The 19311-nt window shown below is 41.6% G+C and overlaps 1 protein-coding gene across 1 annotated transcript in view; it reads left to right on the top strand.

Moving 5' to 3' along the window:
- Positions 1-19311, top strand: part of HDDC2 (HD domain containing 2) — a 31219-nt gene that overhangs the window by 9238 nt on the left and 2670 nt on the right. Inside the window, exons 3-4 of the mRNA XM_040350364.1 lie at positions 2589-2691; positions 7298-7366. Coding sequence (XP_040206298.1) covers positions 2589-2691; positions 7298-7366 — 172 coding nt within the window. The remainder of the gene's footprint in view (positions 1-2588; positions 2692-7297; positions 7367-19311) is intronic.

Raw genomic sequence — 19311 nt, 5'->3', positions numbered from 1 at the left:
GCAGGAACGCCGGTTTGCGCAACTGAGCCGCCCTGCTGCAGTATATATGCGGAAGGCGGTCGGCAAGTGTTTAGGACAATGTCTAGCTGGATCAACAATTCATAAAACATCCTTGATAGAGATGTGCGATTCCCTCTGAAAAGTCATTTAAATGATTTGTCTTCATATGCTTTTATTACGAGTACAATGTCCCTTCCATTTATTTATGGAAGGGACAGAGATTGCAGATCTGTTGGCCTTATGGCCCAGCTTTACAAACTGTTTGGAATGTTCAAGGATAGGTGATTAAGTTAGGAAATAGCTGAAGTAATTGTGCCCTTATTTTAGCGCTACATCATGGGGCTTATTCCATGTAGAAATTAAGAGACATTTTTTTTTTGTTTTTCTTTCTATCCTAAAAAGTCTAACAAGTTGGACTTTGGGGATGGGGTCCAATGTAAGCTCACCTTAGAGATTTTCTGTCAAGGTGAACTTACATTTTAAAATGTTGTTGTGCTGTTAGACCTAGCTTCTGCACCCAGAGTATTCACAAAGGTGCTTTCGCCTTTTCTCTCCCTTGTAGGAACTCAGGTAATCCATGTTGCCTAGATTACTTTCTGCTGGAGGATTCATCTCCCTCCTTAAGCAATATGTACAAACAACCCAAGGACTATCCAGTTTCTGCAGGTTTTCGGTTTAGTAATCAATTTCCAAATTCTATCCTCCAGTTTTTCCTGTGTCTGGAATATCTAGGCCTTATCCTAGACAGGGCCCAGGCAAAGGTTACCTTTCATAAAAGGGCCACATTCAAATAAAGGACAAATCCTCTAGCCTTATGTTTGGTATAGTGAATAATAAATATTGGCGATTTGCACTAAGCCTCACCCACTGTGTAAATCTAATATTACCAAATGAATAAATAGTTTCAATGTATAGTCATATAAAATGCAAAAATCGAACAGTAAATTCCATAAAGAAATGTATTGATGCTCAATATGTATAAAAGTACAGTCCAAGGGCTCTTAACGTAATAAAGACTTGGCTTAAAAAAGAAACATGTTGCACTTACCTGCTCTGTGCAGTGGTTTTGTAGTGCTCGCTCGCCCCCGCCCCCCCCCCCCCCCCCTTACTGGCTGCGATTGTCAGCAGTGGAAGCCAATGGCACCTGCTGCTTTCTCAGCCAATGAGGGAGAGTCCCCCAGAGAGCAAAGCTCTCGTGCACATCGCTGGGTCGAGATGGGGCTCGGTTAAGTATAAGGGGGGGCTGGGTTTTGCAGCTGCATAGAATGCATTAAGGTAAAAAAAAAAAAAAACTCCTGCCTTTTTAGAACCACGTTAAATCCAACAGATATGCATCTCTGTGTGTGAAAAGTCCCAAAATGCCACAAAAAGGTCCAGTGTACTGTAAGGTATATAACTTCTATTTCACCATGCTTCACTGTTTCATGCATTTCCACTGTGCAATGTGCCACCAGTTACCCAAATGAATAAAGGCTTTCCAAAGCTTTGTGACCCTCTGGAATCAAGTGGTCATAGTAACGTGTTTATATTTCAGCTCCTCTCCAGCACTAAATTAGTCAGTCGTTTACGATCCAAAATGTGCCCAAGATGCATTTGCATAAAAACAAAAAACAAATGTGCCCACAATAGTGTAAATCTGTATATAAAGTGTTTCTCTTTTTTTATTTTTTATTGCAAAGGCTCAAAGCATTCACATAAGATTAATGGGATAAGAGCATCCTATTACTCCAGCTGGCTTACAACAAGATATGTAAAGACCACTATACTTGATGACCTCTCCAAACTGAGTCCACGCCCCTACACATTCTGTCAGATAATGACATCTTCAGGAGACCACCTGAATGCCATTCATGATGTACTGATATAGTGTTTGTAGAAGGAGGGTGGAAGAAAACAAACCAGCAGCCAGCCAAACAAGAGTAAGAATGGACCTAATAAGTACCACTGAGAGAGAGTGAGAGAGAGCCAACTCCACATTAAAGGGTCACTAAAGGATTTTTTTTTTTTTTTTTAGCTAAATAGCTTCCTTTACCTTACTGCAGTCCTGGTTTCATGTCCTCATTGTTCGTTTTTGCTTTGATGTTGCTGTAAATCCTCTCTGTTCTGGACACTTCCTGGTTGTCTGTTTCCTGATCACCACAGTACTGGGAGATTGCTCTCTGTGGTGACTAATCAAGGAGGTGTGATTACTGTGTGTAAAACGAAACTGGATTGGTGCTGAGGAGTTTTAGACAAAGTATCACTGCCCTCTATTGGCTCTCTGTACATCAGAGAACCAGGAAACAACAGCAAACACGAAACTAAACTGCAGGCACATTATATGATTGATTTTTATCTATTTTTAATCCTTTTTAAAATGAATCAGTTAACTATTATGTCTCTATACCCTGTAAACTGTCATTTCAGCTAAAACATTTTTTTCCTTTAGTGACCCTTTAAAGGTTTTGGAATAAGATGTCCGTAAAGCTCATATAGGACTTAATTTCAGGTCTCCGCATACTTTTTGTTCTTGTATTTTTTTTTTTTTTATATATTTTTTTTTAAGTGTGAACTTCATGCTTTTGTTGAGACATATTTGTTTTATTTAGGTGTATACGACTTGCTCTTGTACATGACATGGCTGAGAGCATTGTGGGTGACATAGCTCCAGCTGACAATGTTTCCAAAGAAGAGAAACACAGGCAAGAAAAGGTGAGTACTTTTTAACTAGTCATTGACACTGGAGCAGATGTATATTGCTAACCACTTAAGGTCCACCTTATAGCAGTTTTTATATATGATCCGACTTCCCAGGGTAGGGGGTGCTTGTGCCGACAGCTCGCTTCCACTGTGATTGCACATAGCCGAATCTGATCGCCGGGTGCACTGTACCCAATGTCCTCCGGCACCTGCTGATCGTTGGGCAGATTGCAGTTCTGTGTCTGTCTATGTTCACAAGGCTGATTGCCATTCTGATAGGAGGAAAGAGATGGAATTTGTGTCCCTGCAGGTCATAAATTCCATCTCTTTCCCTAGTAAAAGCACCTTACACAGTATTGAAAAAAACACTGGCTATGCACACAGTTAAACCTTTGCTCACCCTATCCTGCCAGTGTCATTTAGTACAGTGATGGTGCATATTTTTTAGCACTGATCTCTGTATTAGTGTCACTGGTCCCCAAAAAATGTCAGTGTCAGCCAATCAGGAGAGAGAGTCCCAGACAGCTGAGACACGAGGACAGAGATGGAGCTCCGGTAAGTTGGCATTAAAATAAAACCAACCTTCTGACTTTACAACCCCTTTAAGAACAACTACTTAAATAGGATTTTTTGTTCTTTGCCAGAGTTTAGTGTCATGTTAAGAAATTGCATTCATTTGCACACATGAAAGTGAAAAATAAGTTTTCATGTTCGCTAGATATATCATACGCTTATGTCTTTTTGATGATGTCCACAGTTGAGCATCTGAATGATCTACTGTCTTGGTAAAAGCATAGTTTAACTGTTGTTAACCTTTACATATACTCAGTGAAGTGACTGGCTTCAGGTGATACACTGAGATGAAACAAATTCTCCTGCATGAGTTGTAACTGTTTATCTGCAGTCTTCTCTTCTCTACAGCCATTCAAAGTGCAGAATTTGTAAGACTTGTCTGAGCTGTGGGGGGAAAAAAAGGGAATGGACAGCTGAAAATACACACTGCAGAGTGAGGAGAGCTCTGAGTTCTGATTGGAGGCAATGGATACACCCCCTCCACGCAGGAACAGAGTTAAGGGCTGTCCATCACAGGCTGTGTGCTTTACATCCTCCCTTAAATTTGTCAGAAGAAAAGGAACAGGCAGCAGGCAGAAATGACACCTAGGGCTCTGGTTTGTGACACGCACACACTATAGAGCAGTGGTCTCAAACTCAAATTACCTGAGGGCCACAAGACAAGTTTTCATATGCCATGGGGGGCAGCATGCAAACTTTCAAACTTCAAAAACAACAGTACTGGTGTCAGCGAACACATTATTAACCACCAGCACTGGTGTCAGCGAGCGCATTATTACCACCAGCACTGGTGTAAGTCAGGGTTTGACAAATTTGCTTGGAATCTAGGAGCCAGCTAAAAAAGTTAGGACCCCGTCCCGACGAGCTTGCGCGCAGAAGCGAACACATACGCGAGCAGCGCCCGCATATGTAAACGGTGTTCAAACCACACGTGAGGTATTGCCACGATTGGTAGAGCGAGAGCAATAATTCTAGCACTAGACCTCCTCTGTTACTTAACCACGTGACCACCAGGCCTATTCTGGCACTTCTCTCCTTCATGTGAAAATCACAATTTTTTTGCTAGAAAATTTATCAGAACCCCCAAACATTATATATTTTTTTTTAGCAGACATCCTAGGAAATAAAATGGCAGTCATTGCAATACTTTTTGTCACACCGTATTTGCGCAGCGGTCTTACAAGCGCACTTTTTTTGGATAAAAATCACTTTTTTGAATTAAAAAAATAAGACAATACATTTTGCCCAATTTTTTTATATATTGTGAAAGATAATGTTACGCCGAGTAAAATGATACCCAACATGTCACGCTTAAAAATTGCGCCCGCTCGTGGCATGGCGTCAAACTTTTACCCTTAAAAATCTCGATAGGCGACGTTTAAAAAATTCTACAGGTTGCATTTTTTGAGTTGCAGAGTAGGTCTAGGGCTAGAATTATTGCTCTCACTCTAACGATCGCGGCGATACCTCACTTGTGTGGTTTGAATACTGTTTTCATATGCGGGCGCTACTCGCGTATGCGTTTGCTTCTGCGCGCGAGCTCGTCGGGATTGGGCGCTTTAAAAAAAATATTTTTTGTTTTCTTATTTATTTTTATTTAGTTTTATAATTTTTTACACTGAAATAAAAAAAAATTGATCACTTTTATTCCTATTACAAGGAATGTAAACATCCCTTGTAATAGAAAAAAGCATGACAGGTCCTCTTAAATATGAGATCTGGGGTCAAAAAGACCTCAGATCTCATATTTAGACTTAAATGCAAAAAAAAATAAAAATGTAATTTTTTCAAATGACAAAAAAAAAAATGTTTCTTTAAGAGGCTGGGCGGGACTGACGTTTTGAAGTCACTTCCGCCCAGCAGAGCTATGAGGACGGGTGAAGGAGATTTCTCCTTCAGTCCCGTCCCCGCTCAGCTGCCGGACACATCCGATCCCCTCCGCCGCTACCGACGGCTCCGGTAAGCGGCGGAGGGCGCGGGAGAGCGGCGGGAGGGACACCGGAGACCGCCGTTATCGTGTACACCACCGCCCCCTGAAAAGATGAATATCTCGGTTGTGGCAGCAGCTGCTGCCGTTATGGAGATATTCAACTTTAAAAACAGGACGTCTTTTTGACATGGGGCGGTGGTCAAGTGGTTAAAACATGCAACCTGTAGATTTTTTTAAACGTCGCCTATGAAGATTTTAAAGGGTAAAAAAGTTTGTCGGCATTCCACAAGCGGACGCAATTTTGAAGCGTGACATGTTGGGTATGAATTTACCCGACGTAACATTATCTTTCATAATATTAAAAAAAATGGGGGTAACTTTACTGTTGTCTTATTTTTCAATTAAAAAAAGTGTAATTTTTTCCCAAAAAAGTGCGCTTGTAAGACCGCTGCGCAAATACGGCGTAACAGAAAGTATTGCAACGATCGCCATTTTATTCTCTAGGGTGTTAGGATACAAAATATATATAAATGTTTGGGGGTTCTAATTAGAGGGAAGAAGATGTGTAAGTATAGTAAAAAATAGTGTAAAATGACATTAGAATTGCTGTTTAACTTGTAATGCTTAACTTGTAATACCAACGGCCACCACCAGATGGCACCAGCTCACATCTGGTGGTAATAACTTGTAATACCAACGGCTCACCACCAGATGGCGCCAGCTCACAAAAAAAAATTTCCTCTTTGCTCCCCCCACTTCCGCCCAGCCTGCGGGCCATTTATAACTGGTCCGCGGGCCGAAAATGTCCCGCGGGCCAGTACTTTGAGACCACTGCTATAGAGGGATATGTTTTGTGTACATTTCATGTCTGAGGGTAACAACCACTTTAAAATGGGTTCACCCAAGCATTGGCATGTAGGCAGGAGAAGTTAGTGGCATGAATGACCATATCCTGTCCATGGAATCGGTGTTAATGCTCACTGTTTTCTGTGTACTGATGCTTTGTCCTGATCAATGAAGCCTACGGTGCTTTCTGACCACTGATCAAATTGCTTCATCAACCAAGATGCGTACATTTGTAGCAAACGGCAAAGCACTTTACGTAACGCTTCTTCTATAGTGCATTTTCATTGTGTGTCCTATGTCTAAATGGAGAGCGCTAGGCCTGGGGCAAGACTTTGTAGCATGTCACTGATTTCAGAAGTTGCAAAGTGCTATTGTTTAGAAGCTGATGCTTCTGGGCAGGCAGCACTTCCAGAACATAGCAGATGCTCTGCAATATGGAGAATCTTGATAATGGGGACATAAGGTACTGAATATTACTTGTGTCTTGAACACAGCTAGCAAAAACTGAATTTCTCAGACGACTGCTGTAATTTTTTTTCCACTTAGTAGCTGGAAATGACCCGAGAGCAAACCTCTACTTTGCCAGGTATGGCATTTTGCAAAAGCAAAACACTTTCATTTAAAAATGCGCACAGGCAATGCTTTTTTATTTTACACGTGTCTATAATTTACAGAGCTGCACAATGCTGTGACAGCTCATAACTGGAAATATACACTTTATTGTCAGAAAAATATGTACATTGAAAATAAACAATATTTTGTTTGGAAAGCTTTATAAAGTGGTTCCAGCAATGAATTGGTAAAAGTTTTGCTAGAAATGAAGCCTATATATGCACGGAGCGCGCTCTCGGGAGGGGCGGGGCAAGTCGGGATTATGTCACCCAGGAATCGATTTTTTTTTTTTATTTTTTTTTTTTTCCGGTCGTATGCATCGATGCCACCCGAAACGCGGTGCAGCGATTCATTTCAGCACCCCTAGTTGGCACAGTTTTGCTCATTTGTGACAATTTCTAGAGATTTTCTTTTTTTTTTTCTCCTAAACAAATGCAAATAATTTTAAAAATACAAATATTTGCCATTTTTATGTTGCTTTTACAAATTAATTTAACTACACGGTATGGGCTTCAAAATGTGTTTTTTCTTTTTGTATAAGGAGAATAAAATTTACCTGTTTAAAAAAAAAACGCATTCACGACCGTTAGATTTATGCTTTTCCAGGGAAATATGGGGTACGTAAGCAATATCTAATTTTGTGATATATTTCTTAAGGATGCTATGAAGCATTTATCTGACCTGCTACCCGATGACCTGAAGAAGGAGATATATGACTTGTGGGAAGTAAGTAGATATTTATTTATTTTTTGCCTTTTTTATGATGCACAGAACACCAATCCCCCTCATGTGTTTCTGAAGATTAGTATATTTTTTTTTTTACTCTTCACTCTGCACAACCATGAATGTTCATGATGCAATAGGTTAATATTGTGTCTGGGGGAACATTTTATTTTATCTGTAGATAACCTTAGACTCTAGCAGTATGTAAACATTTTATTTGATATTATAAGGAATGATTTACAGAACTGTACAGACTTTGTCCATTTGCGGCATGCATTTATGTGCATAAAGTACCTATGCACATTATGGCAAAGACCTTAAAGTAATTGTTAAGCCACTATCATCTCCTCTGTCTGATAAAAAGCTGCATCGTAGTGTGTGTGTGTGTGTGTGTGTGTGTGTGTGTGTATATATATATATATATATATATATATATATATATATATATATATATATATATATATATATATATATATATATATATATATATATATATTTCTACCGGTTTTAAGTGTCTTCCACGATCACATGACTCCAGGGTGTCAGATCTCCCCATGTGATATCTTCAGCTGGCGGGGCCAAGATTCCCCTGCTGACGTCTGCCAGGGAGGAGGAGAAGAGAGCCTGGAGTCATGTGATCGCTAAAAGACACTGTTAAAACAGGTAGAAATCTTATATATATATATATATATATATATATATATATATATATATATATATATATATATAGCATAGGCACTAGGACACAGCTTTTTATCTGACAAAGGGGATGATATACAGATCAGATCATTAATTTTGAACCAGTGGGAGAGGTGCAGATCAGTGATAGTGAGAGATGAGACAGGAAGGGGGGAGGAGGGCAGAGGGAAGACACAGGAGAGCTGCAGATAGCAGCGTATAACGGAGGCACGTACATTAACAGTGTCAGGGCTCAGCAGCCCTAATATATTAAGGTCAGTGTACAGAGAGGAGGGTAGAAACTGGCAGGATCAATGGGTTAACAAACGCTTTTAAAGAATTAGTTCACCTTTAAAAAATAAATACACTTTTTTTTTTTTACTAGAATCCTGGAGAGCATTGCACCCGTGATTAGCAGATCGTGGGTGCAATGTAGGGCTTCTGCAGCCCTTCTTTTTTTTTTTCATAGTGACAGCAACCGGGGAGAAGATCCCCAGCTTGTTGTCACTAGATGCATCAGATTGTGGAGATGCTGCAAGAGTGAGAACATGTTCCACCCAAAAAACAAGTGGAACGTGTAATGCGAACTTCTCCTTTAAAGTGGATGTAAACCCAATTCATGTAATTTGAGATAAGCACATATATCTGCAGTGTTTTATTATCTCTCTTCAAAGAGCCAAGTCTTATAGCTCTCTTCTGAACAGTTCCTCTGTTATCAGCCAGATAACTCCTGACAAATTCTCGGACACATCACATAAAAGCAGCCTAACATTTCTGTCCAGGGAGGTTGCTATAGATTAGCAGGGAGCTGGCCCTATTACAAAACACCTCCTAAGTGTCTCTGCCTATGATGGGAGGGGGTATGTGCCTTTCCTTCAATCAGCAATTTTTAGCTATCTTGAATGTGTGCCCAGACATCACACTCTGTGTTAAACAGGAAGAGACCATTTCTTAACACGATCTGGATTTTCTAAATGGTATATCAATGTGAAGACAGCAAATATGGATGTAAAACTTATGTAGGGAGATTTTTTCATCTGAGGCTGTTCACTTCACTGGGTGTATGGAGGGTTTACATCCACTTTAAACACTGGCAGCAGATTTTAATTCCACTAAGAAAAAGCCTAGTACACACTGGCCGAATGTCGCGAGGCATCGGCTGGTTCAATAGAAACCGGTTGACTTTTGGCCCATGTGTACAATAGCCAGTTTGACAGAAGTGGCCCATTCGGCCGGCTTCTGTCCAAGGGGTATGACCGAAAAAGATCTGCTGATCGCCATCCGATCGGCACACTCAGCCAGTGCCTGAGAGTGCTGGCAGGGGGACTGTTCCCATGTCAGAACACAATAGCTCAGTAGGGGAGATTGCTGTACGAACATCGGATCTGTTAGTTCAGCGGCTCCTTCTGAGCCGCTGAACTTTTCTGTTTAGCCTGCTGGGTGTGTGCCAGGCTTGAGCTTTTCCCAACTGTCTGGCTATCTGTGCAAGATCCTGCCCTCCCATTGGGGGAGACCTACTGCAGGAGATCTAACCTGATGCATCCAGGAGGTCACAGGGAGCCAGGGATTGGCAACAGAAAGGAGTGTGACAGGTTTGGAGAAAATTGTGTGTGCAAGGTTAAATGCAATTGTGGTGTGATAGGGCGCAGAAGTGAATATTTCCAGGCCTGAAAAGTTATGACAGCTGGCTGATATTACAGAGGTGAGCTGGCCATGGTAAGCCACCGTGTGTGCTTTTTGTTTTGTGCGGAGTGTGTCTGGCTTGAACAGTGGGCATTGATTTAGAGACTGCTAGTGGCGATAAGATAAATAAAGATTAAACATGTGGGTATGTTTTAATATTATGTATAACTTGACAATAGTAGTTTTGACTTCCCTAGGTATAAAGACTATTTCCCTTTTAAATCCTATGTACTGTATTGCTGCATTTTGAGAAGTCTGCATGCCGCCCCTTCCATTGTAAGTCAATTGGAACCTATCCAAAGCACATAAAAAAAAACTCTCTACATCTGTCTTTGGGGCCTTTTTAAATTGCATGTCCATGTTTCATAGGTGCATGCTGGGTGGCGGGAAACCCAAAAGCACTCTGAAAATGCTTTAACCACTTAACGCCCGCCGCACGCCTATTTACGTCCACAGAATGGCATGTACAGGCAGATGGGCGTATATAAACGTCCTTGCCTTCTAGCAGATCGGGGACCCCCTCCACTGCGGGCGGATTCCCGCGGGGTGCGATCCGGGATGACGGCGCAGCTATTCGTTTATAGTCGCTCCGTCGCGATCGATCCCCGAAGCTGAAGAACGGGGAGAGCCGTATGTAAACACAGCTTCCCCGTGCTTCACTGTGGCGGCTGCATCGATCGAGTGATCCCTTTTATAGGGAGACTCGATCGATGACGTCAGTCCTACAGCCACACCCCCCTACAGTTGTAAACACACACTAGGTGAACCCTAACTCCTACAGCGCCCCCTGTGGTTAACTCCCAAACTGCAACTGTCATTTTCACAATAAACAATTTTTGCTGTGAAAATGACAATGGTCCCAAAAATGTGTCAAAATTGTCCGAAGTGTCCGCCATAATGTCGCAGTCACGAAAAAAATCGCCGATCGCCACCATTAGTAGTAAAAAAAAAAAGTAATAAAAATGCAAAAAAACTATCCCCTATTTTATAAACGCTATAAATTTTGCGCAAACCAATCGATAAACGCTTATTGCGATTTTTTTTTTTTTTTTTTTTTTTTTTTTTTACCAAAAATAGGTAGAAGAATACGTATCAGCCTAAACTGAGGAATTTTTTTTTTTTATATATATGTTTTTGGGGGATATTTATTATAGCAAAAAGTACAAAATATTGCATTTTTTTTTCAAAATTGTCGCTCTATTTTTGTTTCTAGCGCAAAAAAAAAAAACGCAGAGGTGATCAAATACCACCAAAGGAAAGCTCTATTTGTGGGGAAAAAAGGACGCCGATTTTGTTTGGGAGCCACGTCGCACGACCGCGCAATTGTCTGTTAAAGCGACGCAGTGCCGAATCGCAAAACCTGGCCTGGGCATTTAGCAACAAAATGGTCCGGGGCTTAAGTGGTTAAGTGTGTAAAAATGCAATATGCTTTTTTGAAAAAATACATGCAGATTTTTTCAGAGCACCAGTGTGAAAGGGCTCTTGCCATTTCTTTCTCTTCCATTGAGGGATACAGGAAATCTTACAGTATACTGTTGGGTTGTAATGCTACCTACAGGAGGATTGGAAACTGGCAAATAAATAAAAAAACATAAGCCAGCCCAGGATAACCCCTTCTTTACCCAGCATGCCTCTGTTTTCTGCTAGTGTTCTTGAAGTATGGACATCTTTTCTTTTGCTTTGCTGTGTAAAGTCTAAACTTCTTTCTTTTTTTTCTTTTTTTTGGTATTGTTTTTCTTTTGGATACCAAAGCCTAGTACACACATTCACAAACACATTCACAAAAAATATCACTTTTGAAGTGATTACTTCACTGTTTGAGCCACATATATGGTAGCTTTAGATTTCTGGCCACTGAACTGGACATTTTGGGGCTAGCCTAGATGTGACCTTCTACATTATCATTGTATATGGGTTTTCTGTCCTTTTTTAATTTTTTCCCCATTATGTCGTGTGTGTGTGTGTGTGTAATATATATATATATATATATATATATATATATATATATATATATATATATATATATATATATATATATATATATATATAGTTTATTATTATTTTATTTTTTGCTGATGAGTTATCATCTGCCACTGACTGTCAGTTCCACTGTCAAACGTACAAAAAAAGACAATCTAAATCTACTATGTGGTGTAATTTTCTTTTGATTCCGGCAACTGTTCCGCAGATGATGTCATGGTTACCAAGGTGACCCTCTTTCTTTTAGATTTAAGCCAAGATTGCTTGTTCAGGAAGAAAGTAATCCAAGAGAATTTTTTATTCACTTATGTTCGTTAGTGCAGGGAGGTCTGAGGTTGTGCACAGCGATCTCTCAAAGTGCTTCCCCTGTCAGTTCAATGCAAAATACTTAAGCTTCATCCACACAGTTATACAGGGGCCGTGCAGTATACAGAACCTGCAAAATCTCTCTGTATTACCGTGTGCATGAAGCTTTAAGAACCATAGATATCACATTGTGTACTGAGAAAACAAGTACAGTGCTGATTTGGAGGTAGGGTTGGTGCTGAGGGCCATGGAGTGCACTTTATACATAAAGTGGGGAAATTAATGAGTTGATCCCCTGCAGATTTTGTAAGTTTGCCCACTTACAAAAAAGGGTCTATAATTGTTATCCGTGTATTTTAAATGATGTCTTGAGTCCCCTAATTAGTAAATGGAGTCCACCTGTGTGTAATTTAATCCCCAGTATAAAGACAGCTGTTCTGTGAAGCCCTCAGAGGTTTGTTGGAGAACCTTTGTGAACAAACTGCATCATGAAGGCCAAGGAACACACCAGACAGGTCAGGGATGAAGTTGTGGAGATGAAAATATCCCTATCTTTGAACATCTTATGGAGCACTGTTCAATCCATTATCTGAAAATGAAAAGAGTATGACGCAATTTTAAACCTACCAAGACATGGCCGTCCACCTAAACGGACAGGCTGGGCAAGGAGAGCATTAATCATAGAAGCAGCCAAAGGGGCCCATGGTAACTGACGGCGCTGCAGAAATCCACAGCTCAGCTGGGAGAATTTGTCCACAAATCTGGCATACGTGGGCGGGACTTGCGTGTGCGTTCGCTTCTGAGTGTGAGCTACTGGAGACAGGGGCCTTTTTAATTTTATTATTTTTATTTAACTTTTTTTTTTTTTTTAACATCCCTTGTAATAGGAATAGTGTGTGACAGGTCCTCTTTATGGAGAGATGCGGGGTCAATAAGACCCCACATCTGTCCTCCAGACTGGAAAGCATGAGATCATGAAAATAAAATTCACCGATCTCATGCTTACTAGCCGCAATCGCGGCTTTGTTTACTTCCGGGTACCCGGGCGTGATCGCGCCCGGGCCTCCGATGGTCATAGAGATGACTGGTGACCATCTGGTCACCAGTCATCTCTGTGCTTTCCATCCGGCGCTGGATGATTCTTTCTCCGGGCCCCCAATGGCACGGGGGAGCCCGGAGAAGCACCGGATGGCGGGGGGGAGGGGGGGCGCTGCTATGATCGTTCTTATGGTGTGCAGAATTCGCAGCCAGCAAACAATGATATGTGACTGATGCCTCTAGCTTGCAGGCATCATTCAGATATCCCCTCACAAAGCCCAGGATGTCATATGACGTCCACCCGCTATTGGAGATCCCCTCTGTGGACGTCGTATGACTATAGGCCGGTACAGAAGTGGTTAAGCAGGGAACTTATAAATATTGATTATGAATAGTTTGTATTTGCCATTTGCGCATTTCGGGGGCACACCCCCCTTCCTCACAGCGGAGTTACTCTGGCTCTGAGGAAGGGGGTGCGCCCACGAAACGCATCAGCTTTTTCCCCCTTGATGTTATACAGCACATGTCTGCACTATTCAATATTGTGTGGTTTTATGGCTCCATTGAGAGTTGCTACTTTGTGAGTACTCACTTTTTACTGATTTTATTATTCAATAAATGTTTTTGGTAATGCGCTAGGTGTACGTGCCTTCCATTTTGTTTTATCGGATTACCCCATCAGAGGGGCTGCGTCCACCTAGACCTGGAATACTGATGTCCTTGTTTTCTTTTTAACCATAGAAGTCCTCTTAGTGCTGGAATTTACTGCGTTTCTTTGTATATCCACCTTTAGTAACATACACCCTTATTATTATTATTATTATTATTATTATTATTATTATCATACAGCGCTAACAGTTTGCGCAGCGCTTTACATCAGGGAAGACCGTACAGTCACAATACAAATCAATACAAGAGGAATGGGAGGGCCCTGCTCATAGTCCTCCACCCTCAACACTGATTTACAGTTCTTAATGCTTTCTCCCAATTTCCGCAACAACCTTAAAGCGGTAGTAAACCCACACAATAAAAAAAAAAGGGAAAAAAAATAACCCTGCAAGGCAAAGGCATAATGAGCTAGATGCAGCACATACTAGCTCATGAAATGCTTACCTCAGAATGCGCAGCTAATGTCAGTGGCTGCATGCAAATGGAATATCTCCTAAACTGTTCAGGTTTAGGAGATATTTTTTTTACCTACAGGTAAGCCTTATTATAGGCTTACCTGTAGGTAAAAGTGTCAAATTTGGGTGTACAATCACTTTAAAGTGCTCTGAAATGCAAGAATTAAAATGTAATATGTTGCAGTTTACCAGTCCTTCGATGTAATGGCCACATTTTTCTTTTTTTCATACTTGGGGTCCTAGAGATTTAGAGGCTGTATACCCGCAGATTATTATTTTCCTGTAAGGCAAAAGGCATAATGAGCTAGTATGCACCGCATATTATGAAATGCTTACCTTAGAATGAGGCGTCAGCAGGTGATCCCGGTCCACGCCGAGGGAGCTGACATTTTTCCCTCATTGTGTCTTCCGGGTATCGCGGCTCCGGCGCTGTGAGCGGCCGGAGCCACGATGTGGTCACTCCCGCGTATGTGCGTAGGAGACTTCTTTCTGGGAACGCCCGGCATTCAGAACGCATGCTCCGCTGATGTCACCGACTGCATGCAAAGGAAATATCTCCTAAACCGTACTATTCATTTTTACAGGTAAGCCTATAATAAGGCATAAAAAAGGGGTATACAACCGCTTTAAAGCTGAGTTCCACCCAAAAGTGGAACTTCCGAACCCTTTCGATGCCAGCCCCCATGCTCCATTTTGTACACATTTCCTTTTTGTTTGTTTTTCACTTCTAGCTTTCAGAATTTGTGAAAGGCCCCCTAAACCATATAGTTCCTGAAAGCACATAAGCAGAATAAATAAGGTGCTACTGATTTATTTTTTTTAGACCCCACAGTATTTGCGCAAATGTTTTTTATCAAACCCATATATTTGCTAGAAAAACACTAAAACCATTATTGGCAGATAAAAACACAGCAAAATTTACAAAATTCCTACTAAATATAAAAGATTAACCTGTACTGAGTGAATAAATAAATATTTGTAACTTTTTAAATTGCTCCTTTTTTGCAAAATGGTGAAAATTGGAACGCAAACGGTGTAAATATCCAAATTTCTCAAATCCTGAATGTTTTCATTTTTCCCTTACAGCATTTGTGAAAGACCCCCAAAACCATACATTTTCTGAAAGCATATGACCGCTAGAATAAGTTGCTCCTGATTTTTTTTTTTTTTTTTAGACCCTGCGGTATTTGCGCAAATGTTTATCAAACCAATATATTCGCAATGATGGTGGCAGAGGGGAGTGGGTTTGCAGGGGGTGTCGGATCTGGTGGGAGGGGGTAATTGGTGCTGGGGGGTGAAGGGGAGAGGAGAGCAGGGGGGGGCAGTTTTAGATGAAAGGGTATGGAGGGGCTGGAGAGGCAGGGGACATGATGGCAGCGTGGGTTGGGGGATGGTCACAAAAGGGGTAATTCATCAGCGGGTTGTAATCCGCTGATCAGAGTTATATAATTGCTCAGTCTGCTGAACTATTCTGATATAAGCTTATGGTCATTGAAGTGATCATAAGCTTATAGGAGAGGGAGAAATTAGGTCAGTACACCGTACTGACCTGGCCACCTGCGGGCACTTCTGTACGTCAGTGTGGTGTACTGACCTGGCAGTGAAAATGACATGTGACAAGGCTACAAAATACCTATCCTCTTTTCTATAACCTAGAGAGGGGGGGTGGTTTTGTAGTCCTAGCATGCTTTCTGATAACATCGTTTGCAATAACACTGCAGAGTGCTCAGGACAACACTGTATTTCTGGCCTAATCAGCGGAAAATGCTTTCAAACTCCATCCCCCATTGCCGCATCATACTGTAAATAGTTATTTCAGCTCCCCCTGTTATCAACTACACTTACAGCCTCTTCACTATAACTGTTCATGGTATAGAATTGTATTACTCCTATGCCTAACAGTAACTAGAAATAGTGGTCTCCATTACACACCACACTACGAATGGACATAATGCTGAAGGCACATCAGCTAGAGAAATATAGTCAGTAGCTAGATGGTGCCTATTTACTTTTTGTGTGCGTTGGAGAGGTCTAGTGTTAATCTTCTTATGGACAAAGCCATTTTCACAGTGCAATAGCTGTATGTCAGGCTTGAAACATAATTCTCTGAATGAGCGCTATACTGCTGCAATAATTTTTTTATGCCTTATGGTGATTTTTACAGTGATGCCAGCAATGCCAATTACATGGGCACAGGATTTAACTTCACACTAATGAAATATTTAAGGAAAACGGGCAGAAAGAGGAATTAAATTGGGTTGAATAATGACAAATACTGGGACATCATTAAAACATGTTTATTAGGATGGAAAAACAAAGACAGAAATTGCTATGCTCTTTAAGCAGATCCCGGAGGTATGAAAAAATAGAAATGCTGAAGAGATGGCAAAGTAGGCCATAATGTTTCATGCTTGGAGCAACAAAAGAGAGACAAGCTGCCACTGCTGCACGGCGAGCTGTGTGGTCCTGACGAGGGATAATTTGACAAGCAGGAAAAATGTGATGAGTCTTTACATTCTTCTTTTCACTTAATATAAAACATCTTCTTTAGTATTGTGTGAACTAATGCATGATGTTTCCCCAGCTAAACAGCATGTGGTGTCATATGCTGGACTGAATGTAGTTTGACATGACGTTTAGAGGCCAATTTCCAAACGGTCAGCGCTGATATATCGCCATTTGTTTCAAGGAGAAAAATCTTCCCTGGTTAAAAAGCGGCTCTGGGTAATTTCTGCACCACTTTTTGCCATATTAAAGTGGTTCTTAAGCCTAAAGGTTTTTTTTTTGTTTTTTTACCTCCTTGCATTCTTTGCATTAAAGTAGAAGTTCACCCTAATGCCGCGTACACATGACCGTTTTTCATGACGAGAAAAATACCATTTTTTAAATTGGTCATTAAAAATTATCATGTGTAGGCCCCAGAGCATTTTTCTCAACGTGAAAAATGGGCATTAAAAATGTATGCTCCATTCTTTTTCTCGTTTTTCACGTCGTGAAACGGTCGTGTGTAGGCTTTAACGATGGGGGAAAAAAACGTGCATTCTCAGAAGATATAACAAAATGGTTGCAAAAACGTGAGGGGTGTACTCACTTTTGTGAGATACTAGTATAAAAAGAAAAATGCAGCAATGGCGATGATCACCTCCCCTTATGTAACGGTGGTTGGTGTTCCTAACTTCCTTTCCAGGGTGAGAACTCTGCTCCTCCATAAATACAATACAAAAGTTGTGGGTCTATTACCAGAAGTGTGTTTATAGCGATCAGTGCTATAAAAATGCATTGATTACTGTAAAAATGTCACTGGCAGGAAAGGAGTTAACACTAGGGGGTGAGGAAGGGGTTAATTGTGTTCCCTAGGTGTGTTCTAACTGAAGGGGGGTGGGACTGACTAGGGGGAATGACGGATCACTGTTCATACATTGTTATGAACAGACAATCAGGCATTTCTCCCCCTGACAGGACCGGGATCTGTGTGTTTACACACACACAGCTCCCGGTTCTCGCTCGGTATAGAGCGATTGTGGGTGCCCGGCGGTGATCGCGCCCGCTGGGCACACGCCGCCGAGCCGACCTGCCGCGTATAACTGCGGCGGCTGGTCATCTAGTGGTTAACCACTTCGGGCCCGTAAGAATTTACCCTCTTCCTGAACAGGCTATTTTTTGCGATACGATACTGTTTCACTTTAACTGACAATTGCGCGGTCGTTGTACCCAAATTAACTTGATGTGTGTGTTTTTTTTTTTTTGTTTGTTTTTTTTTTTTTTCCCCAACTATAAACAAAAAGAGCGACAACTTTGAGGAAAACAATGTTTTTTTTTTTTTTGCTATAATATCCCCAGAAAAAAAAATCTTCATCAGTTTAGACCAATATGTATTGATTGGTTTGCGCAAAAGTTATAGTGTCTACAAAATAGGGGATGTATTTTTATGGCGGTGAGCAGCGTTTTTTTTTTTTTTTTTTATTGCGGCAGACAAATCGGACACTTTTGAGACTTTTTTTGGGACTGTTGACATTTATACAGCGATCAGACCTAAAAATAGCCACTGATCACTTAAAAATGGCACTGGCAGGGAAGGGGTTAAGTGTTCCCTAGGGGGGGTGTTTCTAACTGGGAGAAGGGAAGGGTACTGACTAAGAGTAGTGAGAGATCACTGTTCCTGGTAACTAGGAACAGTAGATCTCTCTCTACTTCCCTGACAGAACAGGGATCTGTCTGTTTACATTGACAGATCCACATTCTGTTTCTCTAATGAGCGATCGCGGGTCGCCAGCTGGCATTGCAGCCGCCACCACGCGCTTCGGCGCCGCCTATAGCTCCTAAATTAGCTGACATTTACCTACGGCGGTTGGCACGTTCGTCCCAACCTGCCGCAGTATAATGACGGTGGCTGGTCGGCAAGTGGTTAAAAGAAACCTTTTACTGAGAGAATATGGAGACTGCCCTTGATGACCTCTTTCTGAATGCTATTTGTCTGGCTGTCATGCTAATTCAGTGGATTCAGTACTTTCTATGGTACTGACCATAAACAAGTATCGGGCACTTTTTATTTAGAAAATACAGAAGGCATCGAGAGTCTGGCAATGTATAGCTAGGTCACGTTTTCTTTCATAGATGAGGCAGCTGACATTTTAACCACTTCTAGACCGCCGCATGTACATATACGTCGGCAGAATGGCACGGACAGGCAAATTGGCGTACCTTTACGTCCCTGCCTAGACGTGGGTCGGGGGTCCGATCGGGACCCCCCCGGTACTTGCAGCGTTTCCCATGGCTTCACGAGTGATCCGGGACGAGGGCGTGGCTATTTGTTTTATAGCCGCCCCCTCGCGATCCCTCCCCCGGGCTGAAGAACGGGGAGAGCCGTATGTAAACACGGCTTCCCCGTGCTTCACTGTGGCGGCTGCATCGATCATGTGATCCCTTTTATAGGGAGACTCGATCGATGACATCAGACCTACAGCCACACCCCCCTACTGTTGTAAACACACACTAGGTGAACCCTAAGTCCTACAGCGCCCCCTGTGGTTAACTCCCAAACTGCAACTGTCATTTTCACAATGACAATGCAATTTAAATGCATTTTTTGCTGTGAAAATGACAATGGTCCCAAAAATGTGTCAAAATTGTCCGAAGTGT

This window comes from Rana temporaria, chromosome 4 (genome assembly GCF_905171775.1).
Source record: "Rana temporaria chromosome 4, aRanTem1.1, whole genome shotgun sequence".
NCBI classification, from domain to species: Eukaryota; Metazoa; Chordata; class Amphibia; order Anura; family Ranidae; genus Rana; species Rana temporaria.
The sequence above is the reverse complement of the archived record's forward strand: the minus strand, read 5'-3'. Positions and strand labels throughout refer to the sequence as shown.